The sequence below is a fragment of the Cupressus sempervirens genome, chromosome 10 (genome assembly GCF_028749045.1).
Source record: "Cupressus sempervirens isolate cs-2001-9-10 chromosome 10, ASM2874904v1, whole genome shotgun sequence".
Taxonomy (NCBI): domain Eukaryota; kingdom Viridiplantae; phylum Streptophyta; class Pinopsida; order Cupressales; family Cupressaceae; genus Cupressus; species Cupressus sempervirens.
In genome coordinates this window covers 529506330-529522561 of record NC_143127.1, presented here as the reverse complement: position 1 = coordinate 529522561, position 16232 = coordinate 529506330, and the positions used below count along the sequence as shown (strand labels likewise).

At 38.8% G+C, this 16232-nt stretch overlaps 1 protein-coding gene across 2 annotated transcripts in view; it reads right to left on the bottom strand.

The window, feature by feature from the left end:
• Positions 1 to 16232, bottom strand: part of IM (Alternative oxidase family protein) — a 158083-nt gene that overhangs the window by 30036 nt on the left and 111815 nt on the right. For both annotated transcript variants that reach the window (XM_089806972.1, XM_089806973.1), the window contains one exon: positions 8040 to 8148. In XM_089806972.1, the coding sequence (XP_089663098.1) occupies positions 8040 to 8148 (109 nt within the window). The remainder of the gene's footprint in view (positions 1 to 8039; positions 8149 to 16232) is intronic.

Genomic DNA, 16232 nt, shown 5'->3' with positions numbered 1-16232 from the left:
CCATACCTAGAATTATAGACTTGATGAATTGTCTTGGAGGAGCTTAATATTTCAAAAAGTTGGACCTAAAAAGTGGTTACCATTAGATAAGGGTAAAGTAAGGTGATGAGTGGAAGACAGCTTTTAAAACCACAGATATAATGTATGAGCAGCTTATGATGTCATTTGGACTCTCATATCCTCCTAGCACACTCATGAGACTTATGAATGAAGTGTTGAAGGATTACACTGGAAGGTTTGTGGTGGTATATCTTGATGATATACTCATCTTTAACAAGACGAGAAGAACACCTAGAACATGTGCAGATGGTGCTAAGAAAGTTGCATGAAGAGAAATTAGCAATCAATTTGCATAAGTGTGAATTTATGAAGCAAGAGCTTGTATACCCAGGATTCGTGGTATCCAAAGGGTCTTTGAAGATGGACCAAGACGAGGTTGCAGCTATCATAAACTAGCCACAACCTGCCACAACAACAAAGGTAAGAAGTTTCCATGGGTTAGCTCAATTTTATAGGAAATTTATTAGGAATTCAGTGGCATTTGTGCACCACTGCTAGATACCATTAAGGGTGGAGTGAAAACCAAGTTTAGCTGGACTCCTAAAGCAGGAAATGCATTATAAAAGTTGAAAGAACAAGTAGCCACACGACCTATCCTAAAACTGCCTAGTTTACCCTAGAATGTGATGCAAGTAGGATGACAGTAAGAGGTGTGTAGAGTCAATAAGGTAGACCAATAGCCTTCTTCACTGAGAAGCTAAATGAAGCCAAGAAGAAGTATTCTTCCTATGACTTAGAGTTGTATGCCCTAGTCCAATCTCTTAGGAAATGGAGCATTACCTTCTACCCAAGGAGTTTGTGGTATTTACTGACAACCAAGCCCTTAGCTACATTAACACCCAAGAAAAGTTAAACTAAAGACATTTGAAATGGATGGAATATCTTCAAGCATTCACACTCACCATCAAGCACAAGAAAGGGCAGATGAATAAGGTTGCAGATGCACTAAGTAGGAGGATGTTGACCATTCAAGGAGTTCAACTCCATAGCATTGGTATAGAGAGTTTCAAGGACCTCTACAAGGATGATGAAGACTTTTCCGAAGCCTACAAGATATGCTCTAAATTTCAGAATCACTTTCATAGTTCTTTTGCTGAATATACTTTGCAAAGTGGCCTATTGTTCAAGGGGAACCAGTTATGAGTTCCTAAGGGTTCTATGAGGCAGAACCTTATCCAAGAAAAACATAATGGAAGCTTAAGTGGACATTTTGGCATCAACAAGAGCCTAGAAATAGTCCAAAGGTTCTACTATTGGCCAAAGTTGTCAAGGGATGTGACAAGATATGTGTGCATGAAGGCAAAAGGAGGAGCTAGTAATGCAGGTTTGTACCAATCTTTACCAGTCCCAAATAGGCCATGGGAGTGTGTTAGCATGGACTTCATTATGGGGTTGCCTAAGACAAAACAAGGTTATGATAGCATCCATAGTGGTGGACAGATTTAGCAAGATGTGTCACTTCATACCTTGTAAGACTACCCATGATGCTAGCCATGTAGCACATTTGTTCTTTAAGGAGATTGTGTAGATACATAAGCATTGTGTTAGATAGGGATGTCAAGTTTATGAGTCATTTATGGAAAACCATGTGGAGTAGGTTGGGAACTAACCTATCTTTTGGATCAGCTTACCATCCTTAGACTGATGGTCAAAACTAAGGTGGTCAATAGGACGTTGGGTAACTTGTTAACCTGCCTAAGGAATATGGTTAGACATGGGATGTGATTATTACTCAAGCAGAATATACATATAATGATAGTGTGGACAAGACAACAGGTATAAACCCATTTGAGATTGTTTATGGGATGCATCCAAGGGGTGTATGTGAACTTAGAGACCTTGGAGCTATGGAATACGGGAGTGGTCAAGCTGAAGACTTGACTCAAACCAGGAAGGAGATTCAGAAACAAGTGAAGAAGACTATACAAGCATCCACACAAAGGTTGAAGGCCAAAGTGGATAAGAAGAGAAGGGATGTTCAATTTGCAGTAGGTGACTATGTCATGGTACACTTGAACAAATCTAGGTTGTAGAAGGCAGTACCTACCAAACTACAAATGAAGAGATTGGGACCCTGCAAGATCCTAGCTAAGTATGGAGCTAATGCCTATAAGGTGGATCTACCTAGTGACTTGAACCTCTCACCAATCTTCAATGTGGCAAACCTAACCAAATTTAAGGGACCTCTAAGTGAAGTAGATGGGAACATACAGGAGGTCAGCAAGGATGTAGCATCTGATGTCCTACCTCCCAAGGTGCAGCTAGAGGCAGAGAAGGTACTAGATTCAAGAGTCAAGAAGACTACTAGGCACAAGGTGTACATGGAACACCTCATCAAGTGGAAAGAGAAGCCAGAGTCAAAGGCAACTTGGGTTGCAGCTACAAAGTTCAAGAAGATGGGAATTGTTGATGACATCTTGTCTACAGGAGTGACTTGATTTGCTTTTGTGGGGAGCATGGTGCAGGAGCACCTAGGTAAGGCTATCTAACAACCTAGGGTCCCTAGTTGAGTTTTGGCTTCTAGTGGCCTTAGACAAGCCCCTAGTGAAATAAAGGGGGATAGAGAGTCCTAGAGTAGGACTTAGCCATTAGGAGGTCTAATTGGATCTACATTTCTGCCTAGTTGTCTACAGTTGCTAGGTGTTGTTAAAATTGTTGTCATTATTGCTAAGGATGGCAATTGTGCATCTAGAGGGCTAGATTAGTCAACTAAGGGGTGGGATGATGTTTTCATGTCATAAGTGACATATCTATGCACTTGGTAGAGTTTCATGGGGTTTGAACCAAGTTTGGTCTACCTAGGACAAAAGTTGTAAAATTGCTTTACAATTTTGCAAAATTGCAAAAGTTGTCATAACTTTTATTGCAAAAAGTGCAACTTCGATCAAATGGTTGAGTAACCACCTCTAAGCGGTTGGATCAGGTGTAATGGGCCTATATAAGGCCTCCCTCGACCTATAACAAGGGTTGGATGGCATTGTGGAAGAATTTAGTGTAATGAGCAAGCATATTTCAGTGTTAATTTTACCAAAGTACGGGATTTTTGCTTCTTGAGGGTATTGGATGGATTGAATTCTGTATTATACCTTGTTCATGTGTTGGTAGATGTTGTTAACTAGTTTTGTGTGTGATTAGACAGGTTGTAGAATCCATTTCATTTCCTTTTTGTAAATATTCTGATTTGTGCATTGTTGTTATCCCCAACCAGACAGTTCGTGAAAATGGGGTCATAACACACCTTTCCACTGTGGCATCCATACAGTACTTTGGAATGTGTGAGGTGACTCCTTGTACTATAAGCATGCAAGAACTTGGGCCCTAGAAAGCAAGTATGGGCATTTTGCAGTGATGCTCTAGGCAAGCCAAGTGAGCATGGTTAGGGATCATAAAGTTTGAAATAGTATTGAATGGGATTGAGTGCAATGAATGCCTCAATCTAAGTGGATGGGGAGGACATGAGAGTGGAGAAGCCCTGTTCCCAATCAGACCTCTTGGTGACATGCCCAGACAAGGATTTGACCAAACCCTTATGAATCTTGTCAGCAAATTTGAAAACCCTTGATTTTAGGCTTAAAATCAGCATCCCACTATACAGAGATTACGGACAAGTTGGGGAAGTGAGACCAAGTGAATCTTAAAGGTCTTCGAAAAGGGTATCGGGATATGAAGTTAGTTTTCCATTTCATTAAGCCTTTTCCTGAGTTAAGAGCCAAAAGGTGAGTTTGGAAGCCTAATTCCTTGTAGCCCTCTAGGCCAAAATTGGAGCAATTTCTTGTAATCGTAGAGATTTCAATGGATCTTTGGTGGATGAGTATTGGAATGACTCAAAACCCTAGGGACAATCCTAGCCCTCCATGTTGAGTGGATTGTGACCATGTGTGGGTGTTTGATGAAGATGAGCCAGGAGTAGTGATTGGTTGATGTTAAGTATTACATTGCTGTAGACAAGTTGAAAGAAAAAGGGCTTAGTAGTGTGATCCTCCTAAGTTAGGGTTAGTGCAAAAAGCCTAAAAGGCTAGAGAGGAGGCCTAGAGTATATCCTAGAAGCAGCTAGGTTTAAGGAGCAAGACTTGTCCTTACATCAGCTGCATTTTGATATTTTCTTTTATAATAACGAATTGACTTTATAATATATTATTAATAAACGACACTTTTAATCAATGAGTATTAATTACTCATCACCCTCAACATGGCCCCCACTTTATTAGAAAGTCAACTTATAGCTTTATAATATCACTTAAAAAATTAAACATCATTAAAGGCCATTGAAAAAATTAATATCTCATTAAATACTCATTCTTTTGACGATCTGTCAAAACTAGGGAGTCATCCACTACATCCTCTATCTACATGTCTGTGTTACTAAAAATAGAAAGGGCCCATGTTTATCAACCTCAGACGTACTATAAATAGTAAGTATACAAAATTGAGTCCAAATGAAGTCCAATCTAAGCCAAACAAAGACCAAATTGAAACATATTGACTTTTGGAGAAGACAATAACCTCCATTAACCAAGGCTCTGCCTGAACAAACCTTCTACCCAAAATAATTAGCCTATGAGTGACACAATAATAGCCTGATCCCCCAAACTCTGATGCTCATGAAAATGGGGATATTGCAGTCTGCCCTCCCTGAAATTCCAAGAAATCATAACTGTAACGAAACTCCACTACACTAAAGCTCAAAAAGAAAACTATGAAATGTTCCTCACTGCAACAGCAGTACTATTAAATTTTGGGGCCATACATATTACAAATAATTAATTTAATTAGACTATTTATTTATTTTGGGGACGTTACAAATTAACCTAGTCTCCTGCAACCATCAATTCAACACTCTGAAATGGTGACACATCAACTTATTTACCACCATGTACTGCATGAGATGAAGTAACCGTTTCGCTTCCAAAGGAGGAGAAAAAATCAACATGAGAGTCATACTCCCAACCGGATGACACGAGCTACCCATAATCTAACCTGCATCATCTCACATAGTACTAACCTTAGGAGAACAAGATGCATTAAAAGGCTCTCTACTGCTCTCAAGTAGAGTACTCATCCCAGCTGAGACTACCACATAAGTATCAGAAATCATCTTAGCCACTGCAGGAAACTAAACTATATTTGTAGCTATTGAAGACTGTGCTCAGCTCAGCTCCAAAGTAATCTAATTTTACTGTGACTGTGACACTTGAAGATCAAGTTGGGTGCTCTGAAATATCTCTATAGTCGCCTCAAGCTCATGAGTGAGCTCATCTACCTCCTCTTCCTTTCCCATCAACACATCATCACAAGTGCAACCCCACTCAAAAAAATAGTATCTCTCAGCTAATAACTAGTAATTATGTTTCATTATCTCGATAGCTTCTGGGAGTGAATGGGTCTCTGCAAGGGGAAAGCCACTATCACTGTGATCATTTTACATAGTAGTAAGCCGCAAGTGGCAAATATCTAACGGGCACCATCGAAATGCTCAATGGTCGTGGCAATCAAACAATGGATTATCTTTAGTTGCCCAACCAAATGATGTCTCTGTAATTCATGACTCCCATACAAGCTCTTTGACCGATAATCTACACTATTAAATGAAAATGTATTAATATTGCTCACCTCATGACTAGTAGCTTCACGTTTGCTATCATCTCCACACACATCAAAAACTAAGGTACCATTGCTAAGCACCTCAACAAATGGCTCATCTGGTAAAGTGGATGTCGCTGCTACTAATGTTTCCTTGCCCACTCCCACTTCCCTTAGAACTGCAAGTCCCTGCAAGTCATGATCCTGGGACCCACTACCAATAATGAATTTCCAGATTCAATCTCTGATATGGTCTCTGTAATTGCAACCAAGAGGTAGCCTTGTCACATTTAACAGAATGACATGATGCTGATTACAAATCAACCTTGGATAGAGACTTTTCTATCAGTATAAACAAGGAATACATAAGGAAAGAAGACAAAGTTGATGAGTATTCTTCCTCGATTCGTTCTCTTCACACAACTGGGACTCAAGTACATTTTCATGATGATTTATCCAGGGCCTTTAGTAGCTCTATTGTCACAGAAGTCGAGCATGATGATGACACTTAGGTGGACTATATTCAGTATGCAGTTGATGACCTTGGTATAATGAATGTGCTTGTTGGTGTGAATGTTTCACACAATGATTGTCATTGTGTGAATCCTGGTACAGAGAGACAATTAGAGAATCCTAGTGCTGATTCAGGATTCCCAAAGGAGTCAGTCAGTGCATCACATTATGGTTACATTGTGTAAGATGCATTTTGTTCTCCATTCAGCCCACCTAGTGAGGACTTCTTGTTCTGACTGATGCATTGGTGTGAGATGGGAGATAGCTTTGGTACGCATCCATTCATGAAGGAGGAAGCCATGTCCTCCAAGGTTGCCAGTTTGCTTCTAAAGCACAATCGCCTATTAGAGATACATGTTAGAGAGGTGGTATTGTGGGAATTGGACATTTTCGACATTCCACCTATAATTGGTATGGGTCAGTAGGACATTATAGATAGTTGGAAAGGTGGATGGCCCTTTTGTTTATGGGACCCAAGAGGAACATTCTCAAGGATAGTTATTTTTCAGTGAACTGGTTGGCATAATGTTGAGCTCCCACCATCATTTGACATTAGAGGTTTATGTGATTTCAGCTAGAGTGAGGTTCCTAGATGGATTAAGAATGTTCTCATACATGATAGCAACACATGGTAGGTTGACTCAACTGATTATGCACTTGAGATGATTTGGAATCCTGGTATTTAGTTGATTGGTGCATTGGTTCGTGATCAGTTGCTTCACAACTCCGGGCTTGAGAATGTTTACACTAGTATAGCACAGCAGATTGCCAGAGGATCATTCTTGAGGTGGATATAGGACCTAGGCATTTGATTTCAGCAAGCAAGTGCAAATTGCTAGAGGACAAGCAATCTTTGGGAAGGCAAGACTGCAATGTCCCCTTTCTATCCCATTAATTCATGATGCCTTAGTCTTGTGAGCTAACCAAGACTTTACAGGGATTAGAGAGAGATTTAGCCTTGGCAATTCTTGTTTCAGGACAATTGGAGTTTATTTAGCAGGATTTCCCAATACTTTCTATTTTTAGTAAGTCGGTAGTGGGCTAGGTGATATTGGTATTCTAGAGTTGGACTCAAAGCGTCACCTCGAGACCTTCCAAGGAGTTACCCCACATGATTTTTAGAGTTTGATTGATCAGTAATTTTAATGCTTGAAGATTAAATAATTCATTAATAAAGTGATTACTAAATTAAAGTAAATTTAATTATGTCACTTTGTTATTAAAAGAACACAATATCCAATTAAGAGGGAATGGTATCTTTAAAACGAAAAAGATTAGAAAGAAGACAAAGGGTCGGGAAGAGGGAAACTAAAGAGTCATTGCATTGGGCTTCAAAAGAAAACTGTTAGATTTATTTCATTATGCTAGGTATTTGTTCAATTTAGTTCTCTTGGAGAATTCTGGGAAGCTTTGGCTTTCCGTAGTTTTGAGGATGGACGCCCTCGAGCTTGGAGGTAGCAGAAAAAACCCTATTGTCTATTATTCGAAATTACACTTAGGTGTCTCACTTGTGCTTCAAATTTATATCTCTGATTATCCAATCTGACTGTAAGTTTTCTGGCTGCAATTAGATATATTGTTATTGCTTTACTGAATACTTAAAAGCAATGTTCATTTATGAAATCTATATTTTCATCTGTTATTGTATGATTTCCAATATAATTTGTTGGATAAATTGAAAATGGGTTGTATGTAAATGTTTGCTTTAATTTCGCACATATTCTGTGCGAAAATCTGATGAAAATATCTCAGCAGGATATTACACCATCTTCCTATAAATAGCTAGCCACAAAAGCAAAATGAACTGCCATACACAATAATGAATAAAAATAGAATAAGAAGATTTGCATTGAGTCAAATAAAAGAGAGATGTGAAAGTTACATACATGCCATCCTTGGACTCAATGCATACATAAAGGCTGCCATGAAGTAGTAGAATACAGCAATATGTTGAGCCAAAAACCGGTCAAACCACCTCTCATTTCCTCCCAAAGCCTGAAAGTATAAATGAAAAAGAAATACATGGTCATCATCTTTACAATTACAAATTCACTAACTTCCTAATGGTATTGAAATACATTAGAAATGGCAGGAAAAGTCGAGATGTACTGCAGTTATTGAATAAGAACTTGTAATATATATAAATTACTCCTCTAAAAGTAACAACCATAGTTGATACTCATAAAATATACAAGAAATCAAAATGGGACAATTATAAATTAATGGCATAATTGTGGGTGGAAAACAAACAATAGTAATGAATTTGAATTCAAAAGGACAAGAAAATAAATTAATCATTATGGTGCCCATAGTACCCATATTTGTACACTAAATTGTAATATATTTTCTAATTCCATATTGCTTTAATCTTTTGCAAGTCTTCAATGTAATAAACCCAAACTGACTATAGATCGGATAAATGCTAATTTTTAATTAAATCAATAATTTTCTATTTTTGTCAAACACTTCACAGGTCAACTTAACAACAACACTACTCCACCATCAGATTAATGAGCAATTAACTAACTCCAACCCACCAATGCCTCAAACATAGGATGATTAAATTTTGCTAGGCCATCCCTTAAAGAGTGAATGCTATTGAGAAATTGCCAATCAGTATACTGACATTATTTCTAACAGCCTGTTGTTCTTTGGATTTTTGAATAATATATACTGCAAAGGAAAAATACTAACAGGAAATGCAAGTGATGCCAAAGGATAGAACAACATTCAAACTTATCTATGCTGAAACTGATAACTTTCACAATTCAAGGCCATTATATCTAATCAAATCAGATTGCAAGAAAGCTTATGCCAAGGTAACAGATTGGAATTTTGGAACAGAACAATCAGTACTTTTAGTGTAACTAATAGAGCTATCACACTGAAACCCTTACAATATCTATATGTATATATTCAATTGTTTCATCCACTACTGCTGCAATATTATTGTGGCATTTTGTTGGTTAACAGTGTTCTCCTGTTAGATTTTACAACCTGACTCTTTTAATGCCCAATGTTTTGGAGAAACAAAAGGATGTCACCAACAAATGGGTCAGTGTATGTGTTGTATCACTACCCTCTGAATTATAAGGTACAGCTCCCTTAGGATTTATAATGATGTGCAATGAATATGTCTTTATTAGATCAAAGTTTATGACAAAATAAGCTCTTAACCTGAGAGTAGTAAAGGCTAACCAAATTGCTTGTAGACAAACAATTCAGGCAAAATGGATTAGGACAGCCTATCACACCCAATGGAATGACTCTAGTAGATTGTCTTGAGATTTTCTGACCCTTACTCCTATTCTAAATGCAGATTAATCATCTAAATGCAAAAGAGGAAAGGAAGAAAAGATGCACATGAGGGACAATGGAATTGCTTTAGCTATTAGACTTTGGTGAAATGGAATCCAGCAAGTTGCTAATAGATTCACCCACATTTAATCTTCAATTTCCAATGAAACTAATTTTAACATACCATAGAACAAACAAGGGGAAAAGAAAAACCATATATGAAAAAATAAATGGAATTACCTATATTGTAAAAACCATAGTGAAATGGAATCTACGTGGTTATCACAGAATCACATGTAATTGTCCTTCAATTCTCAATGCAGAACTAATCTATTGAATGGGGAATAAAACATGACGAACAAATAGGATAAATGGAATTACAGAGCCAATTCACTATCAAGTTTGCCGACCTTTGTATTATCAGTAGAAATTGCATTTATAGTTTTCCATCATTCTTCAGTTTTGGTAGTGCAACAGTCACACAACAAAAAAAAACATGAAAATATCTAATCTGTAATACGATATAGACGTGTGGCATCTTTCTCAGCAATGATTCTAATCCCATGGCACCTCTAAGAACATCTAGTGACTTTTTATCTTCATGCGGCTTCTAAAAAACCCTATTAAAATCTTTGTTTCCTTCATATTCTGTTGTTGGCGCCAAATCCATATAATTTGTATCTCAACGGTTACAGTAATTTTGAATTCTGGCCATCGATCTTAAACCAACGATCACAAATAAAACCTAGCAATTTCCCTTTATGACTTTCTCTGTCGGTCCACCCATGTACACGTGTTGAATCGTTGTTATGTTGCTATGATTATTTTTCTTCCATCTTTTGGAAGTGACATAATGACAAGCGTTGATCTTCTCAAGATCCGACAGTTGCAAAAAAGGTCTTCCTCTCTTGTTTGATTTGCAATGTGGGAAAACCTTCCAGCTATGTACATCATGCAAGACAAGTGGCACTATTTCATTGCCTGGAGAATCTGACGACTGTCACCATAATTAACAATCACGCTACTTTACATGGCGGCAAAACAACAGTTGTAGATCAGTCCTGAGATCGATGATCCTCATTGTGTTCTTTAATTACTATGCATGACTCAAAGAAGTTCCCACCAGTTGGGTCCCGTGGACAGGTGTCAGCTTGTCGCTATCTCACCATGACTATTCCTAGTGTAACTTTGGAAAGCAACATAATGACAAGCGTGGATCTTTTAAGATATGATGGTTGTGAAAAAGGTCTTATTTCCAAGGTGACAAGACTATTCAACTCGATGACGTGGACGTTTAGATGTGTTTTGGATCGTTGATTCAATTTGAACTTTAGTTTTTGCCACCTTTGACCATGTTCTTTGCCATTTCTGCACCTTTCAACACTCAATCTATATCGAATTCAACTAATCTTGCTTCCAACTTGTTCTCACGACCTACATATCATCTTTAAGCCTTGGTCCTCAATATTTTCCACTGTCATTTTCTCTAAATATGCCTGTGATCTCTTTGTTCTACCTGTATTGTGCCTTTAATGAACATTTGATCATAGAGTTAGGGTTTCTAAACAACTTCCTTCTCATTAAGGGAATGCATAGGCTTACCCTCCCTTTCCTAATCACCTAATATGAATGAAAGCATTAGATTGCATTTTGAATGCCCACCTAAGCGCACACAAAGGGATAGATGAGAAGAGAAGTTCCTTAAAGGAAATCTAGACACAGACATGACAATACATTGACTCAACCCTAATCCTAGAAGTTTGAAAAATATGCGAGGGGGGACTGAAATCATGGCAACACATTTGAAAGCAAATATGATCCTGTACTCCTGGCAATTAGCAACAGGCCTAATCTTCCTTGTCTTACACGCCAAATCAGATAATGCTAGACCCCAAAAAATGGTAATAATAGGATAGGGTAAATCGCAGTTGTTCCAAGAAAATTATCGCCCTACAGCTACAAACTATATTATATTACCTACAAGAGTGTCACCTTAAGGGGATTTGCTATCATTGCAAGGAGAAATGAGGAGAAATGGTCTAGTGGACACCGCTGCCTAGGGAAAGGCAAGGCTCACTTAATTGACGTGATATCAGATGATGAGAGCAGTTCTGTGGAAGACGAACCTCAAAGGGAAGACAATAACGGTTCAGATGGGGAAAATCATGATGAGATCATTGCTTCTATCTCCAGTGCTCCTAAGTTCAACTCTTTCAAAGTTCGTGGGGTCCTACAAGGTCATCAAATAGCAGTATTGATTGACAGTGGAGCTACTCATAACTTCATTGATGCATCATTGGTGAACAAGTGACAAATTCCTCTAGAGGATTTTGAGGGATTCAGTGTGATGGTGGCTAATGGGCGTAAGATAGCTTGTACTCAGTGGATTCCATAGTTGTCTATTATGATGGGCAACCACAGAGTTACAAATGATTTCTATGTGGTTGACTTGGGTGATATCCATGCCATACTTGGGGTTCAATGGTTGCAGTCATTAGGGAAGTACTCACGGAACTTCCAAACCATGGAACTCAAGTTCAGAGATGCTGATGGGCGTAGAGTGGTGCTTAGAGGTATGGCATCTAAAGCACCTAAGATTGTTTCAGCTAGACGTATGAAGAGTATTTTCAGGCACGATGACATAGTTTGGGCAGTAGAGTGTGTGATCACTCCTGAGGAATCTACAGATTCAGGACAGCCAGTCCACATTGACATCAAGGAGCTATTGGGCAAACATGACAAGGTTTTTGGTGAGATACCCCTAGGGAAGCCACCGAACAGAGGCTTCGAGCATACTATTGAGTTGGAAGAAGGGGCCAAGCTAGTGATTACTACCCCTTATCGCCATCCTAAGAAATTTAAGGATGAGATCAAGAAAGCAATCAAGGAATTGCTTGATATGGGACACATTTGTCCTAGCTCCAGCCCTTTCGCTTCTTCAGTGGTCCTGGTGAAGAAGAAAGATGGGACCATGAGAATGTGTATAGATTACCGAGCCCTCAATAAGAAAACAATCAAGAACAGGTACCCGATACCCAGGATCGATGAGTTATTGGATGAGTTACATGGGGCAGTATATTTTTCAAAGATTGATCTTCGATCGGGTTACCATCAGATTAGAGTGAGGGAACAAGATGTGCAAAAGACTGCTTTCCGATGCCACTATGGGCACTACGAATTCTTGGTGATGCCATTTGGATTAACTAACGCACCTACCACATTCCAGTCTTGTATGAATCATATCTTCAACAAATAGTTGCGTAAGTTCCTCTTGGTATTCTTTGATGATTTGCTCATATACAGTAAAACTTGGGAAGAACACTTGCAACAGCTTGATGAGATCCTTACCATCATGGAGAAGCAGTCCTTGTACGCTAAAGCTTCGAAATGTGAGTTCGGCCTTAGAGAGATTCTTTATTTGGGACACGTGATCAGTGCAGAGGGTGTCCAAGTGCACCAAGAGAAAATATAGGCTATTCTAGATTGGCCCACACCACGGTCACTTACAGAGCTCCAGGGCTTCTTCGGACTGTGTAGTTACTACAGGCATTTTGTTAAGGGGTTCTCACAGTTGGGGGCACCTTTGATAGATTTGACCAAGAAGGGTGCATTTTGTTCAACAGCAAAGGCGTAGTGAGCTTTTGATAAGCTCAAGGAGGTGATGAGCAGTTGTCCAGTGTTGGCACTTCCTGATTTCACGCAGCCTTTCATTCTAGAGTGTGATGTTTCAGAGAAGGTATTGGTGCAGTATTGATGCAGAATCGACACCATATCACCTTTGAGAGCCATAAGTTGAGGGGAGCTGAGAGACTATACTCCATCTATGATAAGGAGATGCTCGCCATTATGCATGCCTTGGCGAAGTTCAAACAGTGTCTAGTTGGGGGGAAATTTGTGGTGAGGACAAATCATAACTGTCTCAGATACTTCTTAGAGCAGAAGGACTTGAACGAGAGACAGCAAAAGTGGGTTAGCAAGATACAGGCATATGATTTCGACATAGAGTATGTTAAGGGAAAGAAGAACATTGTTGCAAATGCCCTCTCCAGGAGGCCTTCAGCTTGCTCACTCTATAAGATTTTGGCAGATTGGAAATCCATCTTACTAGTGGAGTACTCCAAGAATACATTTGCTTGTGAGTTGATGGATGGATTGATTCGGAGTGACAGGTACAGGATATAGTTGATGATGTGATTTACTACAAGGATAGGATCTACCTGGTACCAGAATCAAAATTGAAGGAGAAAATACTACAATCTTGCCATGATACACCCCTAGCAGGCCATCAAGGCTACTTTAAAACTTATAGACAGATTAGAGAGAGGTTTTCATGGAAAGACCTCGAGGATGATGTGTTGAAGCATGTGAAGGAGTGCGTGACTTGCCAGTAGAATAAGTTCGAGCATACACATCCAGCTAGGTTACTTCAGCCTTTGCCCATTCCTGAGCGGAAGTGGGAGAACATTTCGATGGACTTCATCACAGGCCTACCCAAGGTACAAGGGAGAGACAGCATCTTTGTTGTGGTAGACCGGCTCACAAAATACGCACATTTCTTTGCTATTACGACAAAGTACAGGGCTTCACAGGTGGCTGAGCTATTTTTCAAGGAGATCTTTAGATTGCATGGGCTACCTAAGAACATAGTTAGCGACAACGATAGCAAGTTTATGAGTGCTTTTTGGCAGGAGTTGTTTAGACTGACAGGTACTAAGTTGACACCCAGTACCAGTTATCACCCTCAAACTGATGGGCAAACAGAAATTGTTAATAAGTGGGTTGAGGGGTACTTGTGTAATTATGTGGCAAGACAACAGCGGGCTTGGATCAGGTGGTTGCATTTAGGAGAGTATTATTACAATACCACACACCATATGTCCAATGGAATGAGTCCTTTCAGAGCCTTGTACGGGTATGATGCACCTTCATTCGTGGAGATGGCTTTTGGTGAGAGTAGGGCACCTAAAGCAAAAGATTAGATTCAGGAAAGCCAAGATATATTGAAGGCACTCAAGGATAATCTGGTAATAGCACAGAATCAGCAAAAGACTTATGCAGATAAACACAGGGTTGAGCGCAACTTTGAGATTGGTGATATGGTATATCTACGATTGTAGCCCTATAGACAGTCCTCTCTTAAAAAGAGTGGATCAAAGAAACTAAGACCAAGGTTCTACGGTCCATACAGGGTTACCAGGAGGATTGGGGAGGAAGCATATGAGTTAGAGCTGCCTGCAAGCAGCAAGATTCATAATGTATTTCATGTTTCATGCCTCAAGAAGGTATTAGGTCAGCAGGTAATCTCTTCCACGGATCTTCCACCACTTGATGAGGAGGGACATTTGGTCTTGGTGCCTGAAGAGATCATTGATGTCAGAGAGAGGAAATTGCGGAACAAAGTGATTAAGGAGTACTTGGTGAGATGGAAGGATCTGCCTGCAAAAGATGCCACATGGGAGAATGAGCAGATTTTACAGCACCCAAGTTTGCAATTGCTTGAGGACAAGCAATTTCGGGAAGGGGGGACTATAATGTCCCCTTTTTGACAGGCACCAGCTACTTATTTTATTTTAGCCTTTATTTTCCCAGGAGACTAAAAAGGAAGAAATAAGGGGGAAATGATATATTAAATTAATTACTTATAAGGTTACTAAACAATGAAATATTAAAAAGTAAATTTTATATTTAATTGATTTAATGTTAAAGTGACTAACATAATAAAATATCAAAAAGTCACTTAAAAGAATAAAGTGTTGGATTCCTCTAGAAGCTTCTTGGAGTTGCTTGTGAAATCTTTATAAGGAGCCTTTGAGGGGTCATTTTACACATCTTGAGTTGCATATTCATCTATTGTGCTGAGAGCCTTAGTGCTTGCATACTTGCCTGAGGGTTTGAAGACTCTAAGGTGCCAATTTCGGTTATGAGATATCAACCCTAGTTGGGAGTGGAGGAATTGGTATTCAGCCAATTCATTTGTGATTAATTGGGAGATAATATTCAATGATTTTTGTTCAGCCTGTGCATCTAATTTTTGACATCAGTTGGCAAGGAGAAAGGTTTGAGTTTTCGCAGCGGATCTGAAAAAGCAAAGCCGAAAAAGCAGTCCAAAAAAGCAAATCCGAAAAAGCAGTCTGAAAAAGAAAATCCGAAAAAAGCAAAACCAAAAAGCATGTCATCTCAGCTACTTATTCCAGCTTCTTTTCGTATTTACATTTGGCAATTGTAGATGGATACATTTGACAAGTAATATATGTCTTTTGTTACCAAAGTATTCAGTCATTGTGAACATTGAAGTATTGAAGGGAAATCAACTTAATTCAGCTGTTCAGTTTGTATGCCAAATGTTTGTAAAAACGTCTCATTGCATAGTCATAGGATGCATACCACGTGTTTGTGAAAATACCTCTTGGCTGTAGGTGTGCATTTTACATCAGAATTTTATGTACTTGCATTTGGAAAATAATAAAAAGAAGTTGCATATCACTTTGATTTCCAATTAGTTATTTTGCAATCATTTGTATTCATCAATATAATTGGCATTCAAAAATCATAGCAAAACAACAAACATCAGCAAACTAAGGCTGCAAGGGAAGTGTTTGACAAAATTCCTAAGGCAGAAAAACAAGGATAAAACTTCAAAAATTGTCAAGGCCCTTTACAATAAATGGCCCCTTCCAATGATAACTCAACCCTCAACCCACAACTTAAGTTATGTTATAATAAGTCATTTAATGAATTAATAATAATTTGGCCACTAAAAATATAACTCCCAAAATACTCAT